Raw genomic sequence first — 21,339 nt, forward strand, 5'->3', positions numbered from 1 at the left:
ATCGCACGAGTACTAATACTAGTTTAAATTGTGAAAGGTACTGTTGAACCAGTAATGCGAATATTACCTATAAACCTTCGTACAAAGAAAGGAAAAAAGAAAGAACTCTCATTAAAAAAACAAAAAAAAAAACAATGAAAAATGTTCAAATATACCCCTGTATTATAAGAAAAAGTTTAAATATACCATTCGTTATACTTTTGGTCCAAATATACTCCTATTGTTATACTATTGGTTCAAATATACCCCTCTTCCGTTAAGCTTGTTCAAGATGCACATCCAATCATACGTGACACTAATATTTGATGAGTTGGATGCCACATGACGTGCCACCTCAACGGCCCTAACTTAACGGATGTCACGTAATCTGGTGGGTTCCAGCCCGCCGAAAAATCATATTTAGGAAAAAGACGTTGCCGGCAATGCGATTAGGAGGTGAGAAGAACCCTCGTCGGGGATTCTCTTTTTGTGAAGCTTTTTCGGCTAGTTCGACTAAGGTGGCTGAAATTGCACTACACGTGTATGCTCAAAAAGCTGAAAGAATATTATTAGTCTGTCGTGAAAGATATAATGAAAAGTGGCGGAGCATTGAACGCTTTCCAGCAACGTTTGCTATTGGAAACCTCTTTCGTTGTTCCTGTAATGAGTCTTTTCTGTGATACTTTTCCCGATCACCATGGCACTTGAAATTGCATATAACAAGAGTGATTCCATGCTAAATTAGGGTACAAGTTACAAAGAAGGGATTATATAGTCATAATAAGATTAATTCCATGTTTATGGTGCATAATGCACGTCGAGGTGAATTGTTTATGGTGGCGGTAATGGTGACAATATTGGTGGAAAGGAAGGAAATTTTAGTGGTGAAAAAAAGAAAAGAAGGGAGGGGTAAAATGGGTTAAGGACACTGAGGTAGTATGCCACGTGACATCCACCTCATTAAATGTCAGTGCCATATAGGATTGAATGTCCATCTTGGACAAACTTAGTGACAATGGGTATATTTAAATCAATAGTATAATAATAAGAATATATTTGGATCAAAAGAATAATATAGGGTATATTTAAACCTTTTATGGTAGTACAATGTATATTTGAACTTCTCCGAAAAACAAATCGAGGGTGGGTCACCCACAAGAAGCCATTTTTCAGAACATGGGGCCATCACAGCCGCAATGGTTATTAGTGTTATTAGCAAAGACGAGCCCGAAATTCTCTCTTTCTTTTACCTTAACCCATCAACACGTCTTCACAATTCCAACACTCACTTCCAATTCATCATTTTCTCTGTGTACAATCCTATAATCCCACCGGAGTAGAACCTAGCTACCAAAAAATGGGGGTCGATTACTATAACATACTCAAGGTTAATCGCAATGCCAGTGAAGAAGATTTGCGTAAAGCGTACCGCCGGTTGGCGATGATCTGGCACCCCGACAAGAACCTCGGCACCAACAAGTACGAAGCAGAGGCAAAATTCAAGCAAATCTCCGAAGCTTACGATGTTCTAAGCGACCCACAAAAGCGTCAGATCTACGATCTCTATGGCGAGGAGGCGTTGAAATCGGGTCAAGTCCCACCACCTCCGCGAGGTGGACCCCACAACATGCGAAATCCCCATCCTAACCCTACATTCCGCTTTAATCCTCGAGACGCCGATGATATTTATGCGGAATTGTTCGGGTCCTCGTCGTCGGAGAATAATGGGCGGCCGAGGAAGTCTAGGGATGCGTTTTTTAGGAGTACCACGAATGGTGGTGCTGAATTTTCCGGTGCTGGAGCTGGGACCTCCGGCACCGGTGGAGGGTTGAGAAAGGCGGCGCCGGTGGAGAACGCGTTGTTGTGTAGTTTGGAGGATTTGTATAAAGGGGCTAAGAAAAAAATGAAGATTTCTAGGACTGTTCTAGATGCTTCCGGGTATGTTTAATTATAATTTTTTTTAGGTTATTTCCTTTCTTTTAATTGCAAGATTAGATTTTTCTGCTCTTACAACTTCAAAACAACATTTTTATAGTTAAATGAGATTTGTGTGTGCATAATTGTACGCTAAAGTTTCATTTTCATGCCTAATTTGTTGCTTATTATCTGGAGTTTTTGATGTGCATTGGTGAGACTAAGTACTTTTTTGAATGCGGGATAAAATGTCAGAATCATAGTGCATTCATATCTTTATGCAGTGGAGCATGTAGTTGCTTAGGGAACATAACTGCCTTGTTTGAGTTGAGTTAAGAAGATGATTGGTTGTATCTTCTGAAGTTGTTAGTTGGAAATTGATGTATTTAGCACCAAATGTGGAACTTGCAATAGAATGTGTGTGTTATCTGGAAGGTTCCAAGGATGATTCTTAGGTCGAGAAAAGGTCACTTCCAAGCAGTGATGCTTAGGTCTAGAATTAACTATAAATGCATGAATATAAAGTACTCTAGCCATTTAAGCACCAAATGTTTGGTACCTATAGATTAAGGTTTTCTTATCTTACTTTCCTCCCCCCTTCCTTTCTTTTTGGGATAAGTAATCTTTGTATCATCAGTCATACCATCACGCAGGTGCACATAACAATGTAAAACAGCAAGGGATTCAGCATACTAAGGCTATGAAATCCAACATAATGGCAAAATTATATACATTTCTCAATAGCTGCTTTGTTTCAAAGCATATTCTGCTTCTCTACAACCAAGTGTTCCGGATATAACATAGGAATTGTGAATACTCTGTGATGCTTCTAACTGTTTTTCCGAGCCTCAGAATTTCTCCTTCACAGTTTTGGGCATAACCAGCTGTGCTTTAAAGAAGTTGCGGAGTGGACTCTAGACACCATATCTACCATACGTAGCTGCAGTGCTTGAATAATGATTGGGGGATTTTAGAGCATTTTCAAAACATGTAATGCCTGTTGGATACCATGTATGCACTTTTTTGAAGGTCAGACTTGTCAGACATGCATCTCTTGCAGTTACATTCCAAGGCAAGCTACTTTGGGATGGCTTTTGATATCCAAATCATTCTCCAAACCCACTGGTTAATTCATATGTGCTAATCTACAGATTGTCGTAGGATTTCACATACTCTTCCTTATCTGGTTATTTTCCAAACTAATATGTCTTCTTCATCACGTGTGATATCCCGTTCTTCCAGCCTTTTAACCATTGTTGTCACTCTTTCCTCCTCTCAATCATGATTTTTTTTTTTTTGGTTGAGATGTAAGGTAATTTTATCAAAGCAAGTACCTAGAGGGTACTGCAAACATACAACAACAAAGTTACAAAGGCTCTATCTCAGCACTAATCTCAAAGAGTCCAGGAACTCAAAAAGTTGGTTCATATCTTCTACCCTGGTTTCTTTGCCCCACATATATAAGTTTTATATACAACAGTTTCTTACAAAAGTTACATGTTGCTTTTCCCCTTTAATAAGGCCCCCTCAAAGCATCTTTTATTCCTTTCGAGCCAAATAGTCCACATGATGCATAATGGAACTGTCTTCCAAATCTTCTCAAAACTGTCGCCAGTCTTCTGAACTTTCCAGCATTTGAGTAAGCCTTTCTCATCTTCTGGAATTATCCATCGAATACCAAAGACATTGAAAAACAAAGTACAAATCTGCCAGTTGCTTTCACAATGCAGTAGTAGGCAATTAGTAGATTCCTTTGATCTTCCACAAAGGAAATATCTGCTACATATTGCAAAACCCCTTCTCTGCAGAGATACAGTCTTCTCTCTCTAGAAGTTCAACAGTTCTGTGGTAACTTCAATCAACACCTGAACCACTGAGAAGTTCTCCTCTTTCTCTTCCTTCCTAGGTGCAACCTCTTAACCATCCTTCATTATTCCTTCAAAGCCAACCATGCAATCCCATTTTCTGTCCCCTCTCTCATATGTTTCTATCCTTTTTTAGCAACAGTTGTTTCTGATGATGAACGAGTAATTTATATCTACGTTAGTGTTTACCGGGAAAATGGTAATAACAATTAAATTTGTTAATGGGACTCTAAAAATATGTGATCTATTTTTATGCTAGTTGTTAGAGCAGTGGATGCTAGGTTTGTGAAGCTTAATGACGAAATACGAACTAAAACGGGGTTGTAATCAAACAGAGAAGCTAGCCGTCCAGGCCTCGGGCTAACCGATGAAAGGCCTCGAGGTCGATGCCTGGGCTCGAGCTCGAACTGTCGGGGGTAACCGGGAAGGGAATAACAATTAGGATATAATTAAAGAAGGCTCTTTATGGCCAATATCAAGCAATAAATGAAGAACAAGTATGAAAACAATAAATGAAGAAGGTAGCCTCGAGCAAGTAAGTCAGAGAGAAAAGAGAGAGAGAGAGAGTTGTTATTGATCTTGCGTAGAATAGTTGGAACAACAGCCCCCTACAAAGTGATGAGGATCCCCTTTATATAGGAAGAGAATCTCGCCATAGTACAAAATACATTAATTGTAAAAGCATGGAGATGGGACGGCTAGAAGCGACGCCTTGATACAGGCCCTGGGTAGGCCGGCTTTGTCAGACTTAGCCGTATGCCCTGGGAATTCCCCATTTGACTCTAGCCTCGATCTGTATCTTCTTTAAGTCGGACCTCGATGAGCTCCGAGGGAGGGAACTCGGTCACAGCTTCGCGTCCTCAGGGTCTCGAGGTGTTCTTCTGAAGTGACTCGATAGCAAAAAATTAGGCCCTCTGATTTCGCCGCATACAGGTAGTCTCCGCGTTTCTCAGAACGAAGTGATGAGAAACGATTCTGATACTCGACTCCCTAAGCTTCCCGTGACGACGTCATACCGATGACGCAACCTATGGCGCGAGTGTTTATGATAACTGGGACATCCCACGGACTTGTCTTTTCGACATCATTCAATGCACTGTCGATTCCCGTTCTCCAAGGTGAAAGTACCGACGTCGATTTGGTTTTTCAAGAACGCAATAATTGCGTCCGCCGATCAGTCTTCCAAAGGCCTTGACGACCATGCCATTATCTCCTATAAATGGGGGCGTTTTGGTGTTGTTTTTCTATCCAAGTGTCTTCATCTGCTCATTCATCCCTTTCTCCTCGCCATCTTCCTCTATTATTGATCACCATGTTTGGAGTTCACGACCTTAGGGTTGTTTGGCAGCGTTTCAATAGGCTGTGTCGTGGCCTTTTGCTTGAGCTCCCCTTTGTCGAGCATGATTATACCGTTCTGTCACTGTTGTTGTTGTTGTTACATCTGTCACTGTCCCTATTGGCTCGAGACGATGATATACGGGGGTCGACTTTCCTCGCTTGTAAAAAGTTCTTCGGACTACATACCGCTACTCACAAGGGGGCTCGGATTATACACCGCTGCTAACCTTCATACCCCGGCTCGACGTGGCGCTTTGCCCAGGCTGGCAGCTTGCACGGCTCAATGTTCCAAGAAGTGGATTCAAAGAAGCCGTGCACGAGGCTGATGCTCGCCAGATCTGCTGTCTCTCCGAGGTTCTCTTGGCCAGTGAGGGTCCTCGACCTTTGGCGGGCTATGGCATTTTTTCATCCCTCCGTGCTTCTCGACCTATCTTTTGGGGATATCAGTGCGGAAGGCCGGGATGAGGCTTTTGAGGATGCGTGCCCGGAGGCGTTTGTTGCAGGAGGTGGACCTTCGAGAGTAAACTAGGCTCTAGGCTTTTACCACGTGTGGGCATCCCTTTGTTTTTTTGTTTCTGTGTAAGGGCCCCTTGCACGCTTTTGTAATTGTATATAAGGACCCCCCGAGGGCCGTTGTAAGCCAATATTTATGAAATATGAAGACATCTTTACTCCTGTTTTTGATACTTGCCGTATTTATTTGTGTTTGCGGAGACTCCGAATGCACGATCCTGTTTGTCGTGTTGCTAATACTGAACCTGGATGCGAGTATTCCTTCCGGCCTTCGGTTGATGAAAACGACTTTGCGCGGGGTCTTTTGTGATTCCTTGGATTGAACCTGAATAAGGCCGATAAACTCGGGCCGCCGGGACCCTGACTTCGCGCAAAAATGAGAATAATGTTTTGGGCCTCGGAGTCGTGACTTACCAGTTGAGTTCTGTAATAACCTTTGAGAAGAAATTTGCTCGGGGATCCGTGGGCGGGGGCTGCTTTTGATCTCTTGAAAGTAGTCTCCGAGCGAAGACTTGCTCGCACTCGGACCACCTGGAAGCGCGTTTTAGTGTGAATAGCCTTATGGTGTTGTAGATAGATTCTGAAAGAGGGTTTGTCCGACCTTGGCCAGCACCCGGAGCCAGGTCCATACGGGTGACGTTCAAAAATGCTCATTTCTTCATAGCTTGATTCCCTTTGATGGAGATCCTCGAAGTCGGGGGCCACCCTTGTGTTGGCGAAGGCGTTGTCGGCTCCCTGGAGCGTAGCCTTACCTTGACAGAGGTCCTCGAGGTCAGGTACCGCCTCGGGATTGGAGAAGATGCCATCGGCTAGCATTCCCGACCGGCTTTGAGGTAGGCGAATCGTCGCCGCCTTTCCCATATATAATATGAGGCTGTTTTTGCCTTCTCAGGGGTTACCCCGTTTTAAGCAGTTGCCATTTTCTTTCTGCGCCATGTTTTCGGCATTCCGGCATTAACACGCCTGTATATCTTTTTGCCTTTTAGTTCTTCAACTTTGCGACAGCTAGGGCGGCTATGTCGGGGTTTATCCGACAGGGAGGGGAGAGCTCCGCCCCCGGTCTTCGGGATCATCGGGGTCTGCTGACTTCACGGTGTCGATTGATTACGCCCTTCGTTGCTGTCGTTGAGGACAACAGAGATTGGGTATGGACAAGTCGCTTTGCCCGGGTGCTGACTGCTGGCATTATACCTTAGGAGCCCGTATTATTTGTTGGAGAATGGAGCTATATTCTCATGTGATGCGCCCCGTGCTTTACCAGTTCTGCCTATGGCGAGAGTGGTTCTACGGGCGTCGGGCGACGTTCTTGACCTGCCAGGCTTGGCCCGAGGATTTGGCGGCCCACTCGTCCTTCGAGTAGTGCGAGTGGCGAACTTTGTCCTGGTACAGATGGGAAGCAAAATACCATGGTGAGCGTTGCGCTATTCCTTCCTTGTCATCGCCTTATACTTCTTACTGAGTTTTCTCCTGTAGGCCTCTGACAAGCTTGAGTCCGGACTGCTTCGTTGTGGAGCTAGGCTCTGGATGAGGGCATGTCCCTTAGGCTCCTTTGTGAGGAGAAGGAAGTTGAGTTGATGCACTGGCGATATGAGGCGTACCGGAGCTCGAATTACGAGAGCTATTTGATGGAGCAGGTAACCTTTCGTGGTATGCGTTTCACTTTTTAACCTTTTAGGTTAACTTCTTGCCTATCTCAGTTGCAGAAAAAGTCGGAGGCTCTGGAGCACCTTAGGGGTGAAGTCGACTGAGTCAGGGATGACTAAAAGGTGTCTTGGCTAAAGTTCCTGCCTTCGAGGCCCAACTCCGCTCGGTTCGTGACAACGCTTCAGTTCAAGCGGATATGATTACGAGGCTCGAGTCCGAACTTTCGAAGGTCAGGGCTGAGATCGTTGATGCTCGGGCTGAAGCAGCATTGAGCCGGACTAAGGCTGATCAGGAGATGGCGATTCATTTGAAGGATGCTACTGATGCCCAAGCCGAGTTGAGCTTGATCGTGAAGAGAAGATCAAGGAATATGTTCGTTGCGGGTCCCGAAAAAGGGCACTTGAAGAGATCGGCGCCAGGGGTTTTGTTCTTCCAGAAGAGCTGGCTCGAGCGAGGGCGCACGAGCGTGATGCTCGACCACTTCTGCCCGATGTTGAGGAGAGCGAAGGCGAGGCTGATAGGTCGTAGCCCTCGGGGGCGGGGCGTAGACTTTGCCACTTCGCGTGCGATACCTTCGAGTTTGTAGATGGGGAATGTACCTTTTCACATTTTGTAAATAACAAAGAACTCGAGGTTTTATTTCTTTTGTACCCCTTTCTGCTTTGCTCTCGACCAGGCGGACCAGTTTCAGAGTTGGTGAGAATCCTTAGATTTGTGATATGGCCTTGGGGCTCATAAGGCAAGCCCGGAGGCTCTTACGCGCTCGGTTAATGCGGCCTTTAGTGCAAGCTGGCGTTAGAGCTCTTATGCTTTGCTCAACTATTTTGGGTTTAGTCTCCGAGTTGGGTTTTGACTCGAGCCTATTCAACCCTCAAGCTTTTGTGTCTGCATGGGCGGGCGACAACGGCTCTTACGCCTTGCCCTTGGGCATTTGTACTTTAACTATTTTGGGTTCAGTCTCCGAGTCGGGTTGTGACTCGAGCTCACTTGACCCTCAAGATTTTTTTTTGTGGGCTGGCGACAATGACTCTTACGCCTTGGGTCGAAGCGACCTTTTATGTATGTGGCCCTGAGGCTCGTGAAGCTGGCGATGATGGCTCTTACGCTTTGCCCTTAGGCATGTATAGTTAACTATTTTGGATCCGGTCTCCGAATCAGGTTACAACTCGAGCTCACTTTGACCCTCAAGTTTTCAAATCTTAAGCTGGCGACAGTGGCTCTTATGCTTTTGGTCGTTGTGACCTTTTAGTGTGTGGCCCTGAGGCTTGTTTGGCTGGCGACAATGGCTCTTACGCTTTTACCCTTGGGCATATGTAGGCTTTGTTTTCCTCTCGTTAAGGACTTTTTGAAATGATTTTGCTTGACCCGTCGTCGGTTCGGGAAGAACCTCGATTTCAAGCCGTTTGCGGCGATGTTCGAGCACCTCGGAAGGTTTAGCTCGTAGGCTGAGTAACTCGAAGCCTTGTGATTTGGAGCTGACATGGTCGAAGCTCGTTTGCTTGTCGAGGGTAGCCTGTTTAACCGGTTCTTTCCGAAGTAGATTCGAAGTAATGGCCTGTGATTTTATAGCGACGGTCGGGCGTCCCCGAGTCACGATAATTTGGCTGGTGCAGCCGTATTGACCGTAGTCATTTGCGTTTGGCCGGAGCCATTTATGATCTCGAGTGTGGTAGTTTAGGCGTCTACATCGAGGGTATGCCCTTTCGGGAGTCTTACAAATGCGACATATAGTCTAAACTTCGGGATCGAGTTTTATGCCTGTAGTAAGGTCTTACAAAATTTTCATGTCTGTTGAGGTCTTACAGTTTTTTCATGCCTGTTGAGGTCTTACAGCTTTTTCATGCCTGTTGAGGTCTTAGAGTTTTTTCATGCCTGTTGAGGTCTTACAGCTTTTTCATGCCTGTTGAGGTCTTAGAGTTTTTTCATGCCTGTTGAGGTCTTACAGCTTTTTCATGCCTGTTGAGGTCTTACAGTATTTCCATGCATGTTGAGGTCTTACAGCTTTTTCATGCCTGTTGAGGTCTTACAGTATTTCCATGCCTGTTGAGGTCTTACAGTATTTCCATGCTTGTGAGGTCTTACAGTATTTCCATGCCTGTTGAGGTCTTACAGTATTTTCATGCCTGTTGAGGTCTTACAGTTTTTTCATGCCTGTTGAGGTCTTATAGTTTTTTCGTGCCTGTTGAGGTCTTACAAGTGTAGTTGTTGATACTCGATGTGAGTTTTCATTTGAGACCGAGTCTGCCCGCTTGGGGTCTTACGGCCCCGGATTTTTTAACGAATGGCGATTGGTGACAGTCATCGAGTTTGCTTAGGCTCGGGGGCCGTCGCTCGTGAGCTCGGAGTTGCCTCATTAATGGCTTATATTTTTGGAGATTCCGACCCTAGGGTCGTGTGGGTGCCGAGTTGTTGACGCTAGTCTTCGAGTATTTCAGAGCGTTCTTTGCGGGGGAATCCTTGTTGTGAAAATGCTGAACTTTCTTTGGAGTACGAGACACTTTAGCGAAGGGTATTCTTTGATCGTTTGGCATAAGTACATGTTGTTTTGTTGCCGTGAGCCCGGCTTGTGCAGACACGGCTCTTTTGACCGTTTGGCCCGGTACATTGTTTCCTATCGGAACTTAGTTTGTCGTTCCCCGGCTCTCTCGAGCGGATGACCTCTCAAAGGGGGTGCCCTCTAGTGTTCGGGGTCGATTGCAAAAGAAGCCCTGCAAGCTTGTTGGATCCTCCTTAGGCGGCGTGTCGTCCCGTTAAGAACCTTGCCGGCGAAACCCTCTTCGAGACGAAAGTTCGGCCGAAGGGAAAGAGTGCAATGGGTGCCATTAAGGCCTTGGGATCTTCGGGTTGAGTTAACACTTCCGGACGCCCTGATCGGGTGCCTGCATATTGGTTAGTGTAAAATAACGAAGGAGGGAGGTGGTCTTACCTTATCGCGGGGTGCGTAGGTGATGTTCCGAGGCCCGATGTGTCCCTGCTGTTTTGGAGCGAGGACTCTGTACGGCCCTCCGCTGTATTTAATCGGGCTTAGCCGAAGAGATGGTTTGATTGCCCTTGACTCTTTTCGAGAGTGGAGATATTAGTGTCGGCGCTACGTTACGTAACGTGAACACTTCCCTTGCCGCGTGCTGCTCCCCGTTGACGGTTTTAATTCCGTCCTTTGCTGGGGATTTCATCATTTTGCGAAGAAGGGACGATATCGCCTTCATGTGGTGCGTCCACGGCCGTATGAATAAGGCGTTTATACCTTGCGTTTCCTTTGACGATATGGAACTTGGCGTTTCGGTCCGCGCTGGCCATGCTGACTGAGAGAATGATTTCTCCTCTCGTCGTTTTGATCGCTGTGTTGAATCTGCCAAAGATTTGAGAGGCGGGCGTGATTTGGTCCGGCAGTCCGAGCTGCTCTATCACCTCGACCCGATAATGTTGGTCGAGCCACCTGAATTCATGAGCACATGTTTTATTTGAAATGTATCGAATGAGGAAGAAGGTTACCAGTGCGTTGTTATAAGGTTGGGGTGAGGTTTTGGAGCCTTCCTCGCCGAATGCGAGGGCATCGGGTACGTATCCCCGGGTCCGTTTTTCTCTAGTAATGGACATTTATATCCTCCTCTTTACAAGTTCCTGGAGAGTGTTGTCGCTCCTCCACTATCATGGTAATATGTCGCGGCCCATTTGCTTCGTTCTTCTTGGCCGCCTTTCTTACTCGGAACTGAACTCGAGCCCGATCGCTCAAAAGTTCTCGGCGGTGATTTTTATTGAGTGGCTTGGCTATTTTCTTTCGGAGCTGGTGGCAATCTTCGGTCCTGTGGCCGCGCGTATTATGTAGTTCACATACCAAGCTGTGATTCCTCTAGGAAGGATCCGACTGAATAGGCCTGGGCCATTTGGTGTCCTTGGTTTTGCTGACGGTGAACATGATGTCTGATACAGGACGTTGAAGTTGTATTCTGATGGGCGAGGCGCCCCCGCTGGCCTTGTGTCTCCGTCGAATCTGGCTCCGTTGACGAGTCCTCGAGGATATTGTTCTCGATCCATTCTCCGACCGTTGCGAGGTAGGTTGCGTCTCGGGGCATTCCTCCTATCTTCGGCGTACGGCCGGTATCTTTCTTTGTTTGGTTTCGGTTTCTTTGCCAGGAACATGTTTGGGTATACTGAGCCCGAGGGGGCTCCCAGCTGGTCATCCTCGACCCTGATTTGCGACTGGTACCGGTTGTTGGCGTTCGACCAGGTCTTAGCTGGATACTCGATCGAGTTCTGTTTCAACTGTCCTGAAGCCACCGAGCTTCGTTCCTTCATGCCTTGAGAGAAGGCATGCACCGCCCAGTCATCGGAGATCGGGGTAGATCCGTTCGTTTCGTCTGGAAACGAGATACGAATTCTCGTAGCATTTCGTTCTCCCTTTGCTTAATCTCGGATGCGTCGGACTTTCTTGTCGCTACTTCGATGGCACCAGCGTGCGTCTTTATAAAGGAATCTGCTAGCATGGCAAATGAATCTATGGGGTTGGGAGCTAGGTTGTGATGCCACATCATGGCCTCCTTCGAGAGCGTTTCTCCGAATTTCTTCAGTAAGATGAACTCGATCTCATCGTTTTTTATACAGGTGTAGGCAGTAACGTATTCATTGGGGTCTGTGGTCCCGCTGTACTTAGGGTGTTACGGCATTCTGAACTTCTTTGGAATGGGTTTCGGGGCCGCTTCTTCGGGGAACGGCCTTTGCATGAACTTCTTCGAATCCACACCCTTGAGGACCGGGGGTGCGCTCGGGATTTGGTCGACTCTGAAGTTATAGGTTTCGACCTTCTAATCGTTGGCCGCTATCGTTTTCTCGCCTGACTCGCTCCTTTGGGTGAGGTCTTTCAGCATTTTCACGATGGCGGGATCGGCTACTGATCCGTTGTTGCTCGATCTCTCCCGTACCGGTTCGACCGGGGGAGTAGTTTCTGGTGCTACTGTGCTGGGAGTCTTCGGGTGGCTTTGCGATTGAGCGATAGCCAACTGTTGTGCCTGCAACATTTCAAAAATAACATGAAGACTAACTTCCTGTTCTTCCCGGGCTGGGATTTTTTGGGCTTCCTGTTGGTCACCATGTCGTATGCTCCTGTTGGTGTGTGAGGTTTCGTCGACCTGCTGCGCGACTTGCGAATCCGCGTCTGCTGGAATCAGTCCAGGTGTGTTATTAGGGTTCTGCGGTGGCGCGCCAACAACTGGAACAACCACACCGTTTTCTCTGTGGTTTTCGAGGTTGTCGTTCTCGACTCTGTTTACTGAGCCAGACATTTTGACCTGAAATCGAAGATCTTGGACAAGAAAAAGTGTGAAAGATAACTTGCGTTGTGCAATGAAACCAATAAGAAAATAATCACCATTATTTTTAGCCCCAAGGTGGGCGCCAAACTGTTTACAGTGAAAATGGTAATAACAATTAAATTTGTTAATGAGACTCTAAAAATATGTGATCTATTTTTATGCTAGTAGTTAGAGCAGTGGATGCTAGGTTTGTGAAGCTTAACGACGAAATACGAACTAAAACGGAGTTGTAATCAAACCGAGGAGCTAGCCGTCAGGGCCTCGGGCTAACCGATGAAAGGCCTCGAGGTCGATGCTTGGGCTCGAGCTCGAACTGTCGGGGTAACCGCGAAGGGAATAACAATTAGGATATAATTAAAGAAGGCTCTTTATGCCAATATCAAGCAATAAATGAAGAACAAGTATGAAAGCAATAAATGAAGAAGGTAGCCTCGAGCGAGTAAGTCAGAGAGAAGAGAGAGAGAGTTGTTATTGATCTTGTGTAGAATAGTTGGAGCAACAGCAGCCCCCTACAAAGTGATGAGGATCCCCTTTATATAGGAGGGGAATCTCGCCATAGTACAAAATACATTAATTATAAAAGCATGGAGATGGGACAGCTAGACGCGACGCCTTGATACAGGCCCTGGGTAGGCCGGCTTTGTCAGACTTAGCCGTATGCCTTGGAAATTCCCCATTTGACTCTAGCCTCGATCTGTATCTTCTTTAAGTCGGACCTCGACGAGCTCCGAGGGAAGGAAACTCGGTCACAGCTTCGCATCCTCGGGGTCTCGAGGTGTTCTTCTGAAGTGACTCGATAGCAAGAAATTAGGCCTTCTAATTTCGCCGCATACAGTTAGGAAGATGATAGAAGCAGTCCCTCCAAAGCAGTTCATTCAAATCATGGAAAGGAAAAATCTCTTCATAGTTGGTCATACAATTTTCTAGATTAAAAAAAGCCGATAAAAAAGGACAAATGGTGTGAGTGTATTGAAAGAAAGCAAAAGAGTTTTAGTAATATGCTTATAGGGCCATGATTGTTCTGGTTTTGCCAAATCCTCTACTAGCATCCAATAGACCAGAGGAAGTCCGCAATAAATGGAGAAAATGATTAGTTATATGGCTATCTCTTGTTCTAAAGCTTTAACAGATACGAATAGTTATGTCAGTATTGTTATGTATTAGAGGCAGAGGAGGAACTTCCTTATCTCAAGTCTTAATGAACTTCTCTGTCAACACTGATCATTGATCACAAAGTAAATTTGGAGGTTGTATGGTGGACTTTATGGAAAGGAAAGGAACAAAAGATATTTCGGATCAATAAAACTCATCTCTTCCTGCAATCAATTTGGGAGGTATGTACAAAAGGAACCCTCTCAATAAAACCCCCTCCAGCTCAACCTTTCCTTGCAGAAGCTATTTGAAGTTGTGAAATTATTGCAAGGGCATGCTGAGATGTTGCTTTAAGAAAGGGTGTCAACACGTATTTAATCTGTTGATGATTGAAGAATGTTCCCTTTTCTTTGGAGTGGATTTCCTTATGTTCTTAAGAGGTCCATGTCGGTCACATGATCCCTAACCCCCTTCTTTTAAGATTTTCTCATGGGCCTAACATTCTCGGAAATCCTCTGTACAAGTCTTCTAACGCAATAATAATTCTTTTTGTTTGAACATTTGTCTATCACTGAAGCTAACGAAATCAAACTCAGAGATCAGTAACTGAAGAATCAAGTTGATAGGAAGCCCCAGTAAACATGGGTCAGACTTCTGGGAGTTCCTATCCACCTCTCTTCTTTTAACCTCTTCCATTAATTCCCACATCAAGGATAGGGAACTCTTGAAATGTGCTAGATTGCTTATCTAATTGTCACATCAAGAAATTCATAAATGTTGAGATTAAAGTTGGCGAGAAAGTACTGTCTACTCTGATTTGGGTGAATCAACATTTATCCCCGATTTGAATTTGTTGCTCACATTAGCTTAGAAACCCGTTCCGATGCTGGTGATGTTACATTTTTACTTGAGCCAAAGAAAAGCTTGGGTAATGAGAGGTTATACGATCCAATCAGACGGTGGCGTGTAGGCTCGACGCGTGTTGCATTTTTTTTGTGAAGTAAAGTAATTCATTACTAGGCATCAAGCAGATGCAAAGCAATACAAAAAAGTAAATTGGCTCGACGCGTGTTTCATTCAAAAGATTCAAATTCTGAATCTTTTGAGTTTCATTCCATAGCCCATAATTCATTCCATATTTCTTCCATGGGCTTGGCTTTAAATTTGGCCCAGCTGTCCTGTTAATTCTTCAAGCCCTCTCTCATGTTGCTCTCAATTCTCATGACATGACCCATTGGAATACATCCAAAGCAGCCCATCAGCCTTTTGACTGGCCATGGGTTGAAAGAGGAGTTTAGAATTACACATTTTAGGGTTCTATACTTAGACAAGTAGCAAGCCTCCAATTTCGTTGTTACTATTTAGGCCACGTAGAAGAGTTTCTGAGAGTGATTAAAGATTGTTGCGAACCAAGCTCCTGATATAATTGGTTATTCAATGGGTTTCTATTTGAAATCTTGGTCAGTGGTTGAATCAGAACCAATTCTTGCTATAAATCACTTGCATATGCATGAGCATCTTGGAAGGAGTTTCAATGTATCCATGGGTTGAAAGAGGAGCTTAGAATTAAAAAAGGAGTTTAGAATCACACATTTTAGGGTTCTATACTTCGACAAGTGGCAAGCTTCCAATTCCGTTACTGTTTAGGCCATGTAGAAGAGTTTTCGAGAGTGATTAGAGACTGTTGCGAACAAAGCTCCTGATAACAGTGGTTATTCAATGGCTTTCTATTTGAAATCAATTGCATATGCATGAGCATCTTGGAAGGAGTTTCAATGCTACCTATAGTGCTTTGGTTCCTAAGAAAAGTGAGACAAATGAGCTTTCAAACTACATGCCTATTAGTCTTGTTGGTTGTTCCTGTGAGATGTTTCTATATGATCTGCACAAAGCTGCTTACGGAAGGGTTGAAAGGTGTGATTGGCAAATTGGTCGTAAATTCCTTATATTTTTTCAGTAAAAGTACCTGATACAACCATTCTTGTAAATGAATCGCTAGACACCGAAAATGACAAACCCGATGTCCCTCATGTTCGCTATATTCGTTCCTATGTAATCATCATCTTTGAGCTTTCCTGGCCTTACATTTGTCTAGTATAGATGCCCGAAGTGATTGGCAGCGACTTTTTCATGCTCAATGCTTGACTTCTTGTTTTTCTGTAGTCCTGACCTGACCGTCTCATGGATAAGTGTGTCAAAGGCGCGCTTAAAGCGCGCTTTATTCCTAAAGCGAGGCTCAAATCATATTGAGTGTTTTGCCCCGCTTAGCGGGCACTTCAGTGTTGTCATCAAGGCTCTAAGGCATATGGACACCAAGGTTATTGAAAAGAAAAAAGAGTTCACCTCTAGCATTGTGTCACACACGCCTCCGTAACTTTACCCCAAAAAATACTTTGTAGCAAGTGGAAGAACTTTAGTCCTTGACCCAATTTTGCAGTGAGATAATATGTTACCTCATCTTTATAAGAAAAATATCACTTTCCTCATACATTCACTATTCACATAATTCAGAAATGATTGCACATTTATCGAGACCAATCCTGCAAAGTAAGTTAGGGTATCTTGTTACCGTTATACCTCAATTTGCAGTGTCGTTAAAGGTTCAGTTGAACTTAGATGAATCCCTTTTTCGTCTCGTTTAGGTGGTGCTTTAGTTCTACCACCAAGGTTCTAAACATGTGCCTCATCGCCCATGAGCTCTGTTTTTAAGCAGGCATTTGGCAAACTGATATACTCCTATTTAACAAATTATAGTGAATGATAGTAGGAATAAGAAGAACTTCACTACTATAAGAATACTATTCATAGCTTCTGTCAATACTCTTGTCCAAGTAATTACATATATATTTTTTTAGTTTTTCTTGTTGGCCCATTTCTTGACTAAAGCCTACGCTTCGATTATATTTTGCGCTTAAAGCGCCAACAGACTTTGGTGCTTCTCTATGCTTTTTTGGGAACTCTGTCAACTTGTGATTTTGTTCTTTCTTTGGTCTAGTTCAGAATCAGAGGCATGTTGGTTTTCTTGTGGTTATGACCCATGAGAGAGAGACCTCGTTATTTGCAGCATCTTTGTGAAAGTATTTTATTTTCTAAATTTCATTGTTCGCATTTCACGTTTTGTTTATAATTTTCATGCACACATATTCTCTTTCTGTCTTCATCTGTTCTTCTTTGGATTTCTCTTAGTTTAACTCTCTTTATGAACACACATGGAACTGTTTTGCAGTGGCTGTCATCATTGGCAGTTTGTATAAAGAAAATTTCATTAAAACAATGGAAAATCTCTTGGATGTTTTAGAACTGTTTACAGAACTGAGCAGTCTAAATTTTGACGTTTTTGTAAGATGCCAATACTTTTGAAACTTTTTGGCTATGTTACTCGGACTCTTCAAAAATGTTGTTGGGTACGTGTCGGATCCTCCAAATTTAGTGTATTTTGAAGGATCCGACACGGATGCGGCAGCACTTTTGGAGAGTCCGAGCAACATTGCTTTTCGGTTTAATTTTGTGGTGTGAATGGGCCGATATGCTCTTCTGCTCCTTTTTATCGTTAGATATGATATACATCTTTGTTTGCAATTATAAATTTTATGAATCATGATTTTTCCGCTAAGTACTATTGCTTTCTTTTAAATACTTAATATGTGCAGTTCTTAGACTTCAACCAGATTCCTTTCGACCCCTAAATCCTATCTTATTTGAATTAAAAAAAATTGTTTCAAAACCTCATAACTATTCTCTATAACTGTCTGATGCACTCTTCCATCTTACAGTAATAGTGAAATAGTTAAACTGTCAGTATCATCACCCACAATCTTCTTAGTTAGCTCTGTTCATTTTGAACATTTTCTATCGTTATTCTTTTGTGGTCATCCATTATGTCTCCGCCTTTCAGTTGTGCTTGACGATCTTTTAGTTGAGATTAGCTGGAGAAACTTTTGAGATAGGAAGTATGTGAATATATGAAATGGTTTATGTTGCTTTGGATTTCTCTGTGGTATGAATGCAAATTCTTCATTAAGTACTAATGATCTCGGTTGGGTATCTAAAACTTTGATTATTAGCTGACTTTCTTCGTGTGTAGAGTAATGATGTCACTCCATAGAGAAATGAACTTCCCCTGTTGGAACATAAGTTCTGTGATTCACCATCCTCTGCCTTTAGACATGAGATGTTTGTATGAATCCTGTGTTTATATTTGTAGTTTCATGGATTTTGTATTTTTTGGATCTATAGAGATGTTATGTGATGAGTTTTTGATGATACATTCTGTAATTTTATAGGATGTTCATCAATGTTAGTTACTTTGTTGTGACATGTATATTGTTCTATTGCAGGAAGCTGTGGACTCTAGAGGAGATATTGACCATCGAGATAAAGCCTGGGTGGAAGAAGGGCACCAAGGTAACCTTTCCTGAAAAGGGAAATCAGGAACCTGGTATTATTCCCGCCGATCTGGTTTTCGTTATCGAGGAAAAACCTCATCATCTCTATGCAAGGGATGGGAATGACCTTATTGTCAATCAAGAGATTTCACTTCTTGAAGCTCTCACTGGGAGAACGCTGGAGCTTACGACACTGGATGGGAGAAATCTCATTATCCCATTGACTGACATTGTCAAACCTGGCCATGAGGTGGTTGTCCCAAATGAAGGGATGCCAATTTCAAAAGATCCTCGGAGAAAAGGAAATCTAAGAATCAAGATGGATGTTAAGTATCCATCAAGGCTCACAGAAGCACAGAAATCTGACCTCAGGAGAGTTCTTGGAGGATCTTCATGAGTCTTTTGGTTCTGATTGCCAGGGGTATTGAACACAGGTATTCAGATTGCCGGGGGGTGACCGTATGAACACAGGTAGATAGTGCAGATGTTGGATGTAAATATAGGACATGCTTGAAATGGAACTGTGAATACTAGCAAGGTCTAATAGTTTGAATATTTAGGGCAAAATGGAATTTTTTTGGACTTTGGGTGGTGGAAGGATTGGTTTTTCATTGGTTCGGACCTGCCCCTTCATATCATTATTTGCTCGAAAGAATATAGATGACGTTAATGCAAGCTCTTTTGTTCTGTTGCTTGTGATTTTAGGTCTGATCAAGAAGCAAATGCACTAGGATCTTGCATTTATTGGATTCAACGCTGATTACATCCGTTATATTTTGACATTGAGCAACATTTCTACTTTTGTCCCTTCAGAAAATCCTTGGGTTCTTTTCGTTTTCTCCCTCTTGTTTTTTTTTTTCTTTTTCCTGATAGCAGATTACAGACATCTTTAATTAAACTTATTACATAGTTTTTTAAGCAGTAGAATTTTTTTTGTTAATTTGTTTCGGTTTGATTGTACCTTTTCTTTGGGGGGGGGGGGGGGGGGTTGGTATTATTTTTCTCCACAACTTGATGCAACCTCATTAGAACACTTGCTAGGTTTTTCCACACGTATCATGCGACCTGGTAACTGAGACCGATACTGGTTCAAGGTAAATAAGGGTTGATATACATTGCACTGGAGCTCTTTTGTGATATTTCCTCAGATGGTCCTGACCACTTAAGATTGTAAAGATGGTGTTGAGTGAAAAAAGTGCCTATAATTCTATGTGATTGCAATTTTTTGTCCCAGATTATAGTTGCTGACTCTATGTGATTTGGTGACATTGCAATGTATCCTTACAGCTTTGCTGGTCATGCCTTGTCCTGGCAGGCAGAAGTCATAGTGGTGCTCAGAAATTGATGATGATTTGATGCTTATGGCGAGCCATGTTTTCATCTTGCACTGCCAGTTGGCCGCGGACCTACTTCTGCCTATTATCGTTCACCTGTTTACTGTCAAGTACGTGACATAGAGAGGAACCTGTTAACAGGAAAAAAAGTTATCCACACTTGATGTTCATGCAAAGCAATAGACAAATGGCACGTGTCATCTACATACACTTTTATCAATTAATCATTGGTTAATAAATGTGTATTTTTACCTCAATATGTCACTTAACTCTGATTAATTGATATTGTTTGGTATAAACACTGCGCATGGGTAATCCTAGATGTAAGTTGCTCCTTGAATATAGGAAAATGAGTTATCTGGAGTAAATTTCAAGCAAGTTTGTGCTAGATTGTGTATCAGTGTATGACAAAAAGAAAAAGAAAAAAAGACCACCGCGAAAATGGACAGATAACTGGTTAAGAGTTGGTTCACTTTTTTTCTTTGGAGTTAGTTCACATATTACTCAAAGCCTATAGGATTACAGAAAACTGAACTTTATTTTCGCTATTGTTGAAAGCTCAGAGTCAGACTTTCTTGGACGTACATGGAAAGTGGTAAACTATTTAGGCAAGTTATGGTTTTTGCTACATGAAGTAATCTAGAATAGCTAATAAGGCAAGTTAATGGTTTTTGCTACATGTGTGTGTTTATTTGACTCGACTTCAAAGCTAAAAGTATCTTATTTATACCCAGTCATGATTTGCATTATCGCAGAAGTGTATTGAATGTAGCAGGACTCTGTATTCATTGATTTACAATCTTGAATCTATCACTAGATAAGACAGACTTATGCCTGTTTGGTCCTGCTTCAAACATCAGCTTATTTTGAGAAATATTTTTCTCAAAAATGCTTTTGAAAAAAATATTCTGTGTTTATAATTTTGAAAAACACTTGTCAGCAACAATTAGTATTTGGCCAAATTTTTAAAAAGTGTTTTTAAATGTATTTTTCTCAAAAGTGATTTTCAAAAGAGTTCTTTCCGGAAGAGGAAGAAGCTACTTTTTTTTGCTTCTCGAAAACTATTTCTACTTCTATTCAGAATCCCTTATTTTTTCCCCTTCTAAAAGTGACGTCAAACATCTTAACTTTGAAAAAATATTTTTGGCAAAAAAAAAAAAACACTTTTGGCTCAAAGAAGCTTGGTCAAACATGCTATTAGAATATTAGTAGTAGGGGTATATAAATCGAATCGGAAAACTGCACCAAACCGATTAAAAAACCCGACTAGATCTGGTTTGGTATTGAGTAAAAAATTTGAATCAAACCGACATATAAATATATAATTTTTATATATACTCTCTTAAGATTTTATATAGAATTTTCTTTTAAAAATATCTAGAAATACTTGGGATTTTGTTGCGGGATATAATATTTAATAGAATATAAAGTGCTCCATATTTATTAACTTTAAATAATGGATTGTATGATCACTTTCTTATCAAGTGTTACTGAAATGCATCAATCTCTTTTTTCTTCCATATTCATATTATATGTTAACATCTATTAAATTCCTATATCTTTTTCGAATGTGAAGTGATTATTATTATTTAGGTATTATATTGACTTTTTTATGTTTAACTACTAAATTTGGTTAACCTTGAAAGTGTATATCAAAGAAAAATTATTGTTACGCGACTAAAAAAATAACGATTATGTGTTACTAAAAAAATTCTCCCATAAGAATATTTTAATAGATATTATGTTTGTCAATTTTTTATATTTTTACTAAATATATTTACTTATCAAAAATTTAATAAAGTAAGATTATAATAATATTTAAGTAACAAATCGAAACCGATATAGTTGGTTTGATTTGGCTTTGATAAAAACTGAACCAATCCGGTTCATATACACCCCTAACGAGTAGATTCGTTTTTAAGTGAATAGGCCCAAAGGTATAATCAAATAATGGGATATGAATTAT

At 42.4% G+C, this 21,339-nt stretch overlaps 1 protein-coding gene across 3 annotated transcripts; it reads left to right on the top strand.

Moving 5' to 3' along the window:
- Positions 1-1,189: 1,189 nt before the first annotated feature.
- On the top strand, positions 1,190-19,741 carry LOC107832634 (uncharacterized). Of its 3 annotated transcripts, none has more exons than XR_001658614.2 (3): positions 1,190-1,917; positions 17,992-18,510; positions 19,327-19,741. XR_001658614.2 is itself a non-coding variant. In XM_016660495.2 (2 exons), exons 1-2 carry the CDS (start codon positions 1,337-1,339, stop codon positions 18,434-18,436), a joined length of 1,026 nt encoding a protein of 341 aa, XP_016515981.1. In that variant the 5' UTR covers positions 1,190-1,336; the 3' UTR covers positions 18,437-18,574. The 3 variants fall into 3 exon arrangements, 1 of the variants encoding a protein (XP_016515981.1); XR_001658615.2 differs by having other exon boundaries at positions 19,355-19,741; XM_016660495.2 differs by lacking the exon at positions 19,327-19,741 and having other exon boundaries at positions 17,992-18,574.
- The last annotated feature ends 1,598 nt before the right edge of the window (positions 19,742-21,339 follow it).

This window comes from Nicotiana tabacum, chromosome 8 (assembly GCF_000715075.1).
Source record: "Nicotiana tabacum cultivar K326 chromosome 8, ASM71507v2, whole genome shotgun sequence".
Classification (NCBI taxonomy): domain Eukaryota; kingdom Viridiplantae; phylum Streptophyta; class Magnoliopsida; order Solanales; family Solanaceae; genus Nicotiana; species Nicotiana tabacum.

Coding starts and splice junctions, on each gene's coding strand:
- LOC107832634 (XM_016660495.2), top strand. CDS start 1,337: ATGGGGGTCGATTACTATAACATACTCAAGGTTAATCGCAATGCCAGT. Junction 1,918..17,991: donor ACTGTTCTAGATGCTTCCGG/GTATGTTTAATT, acceptor GTTCTATTGCAG/GAAGCTGTGGACTCTAGAGG.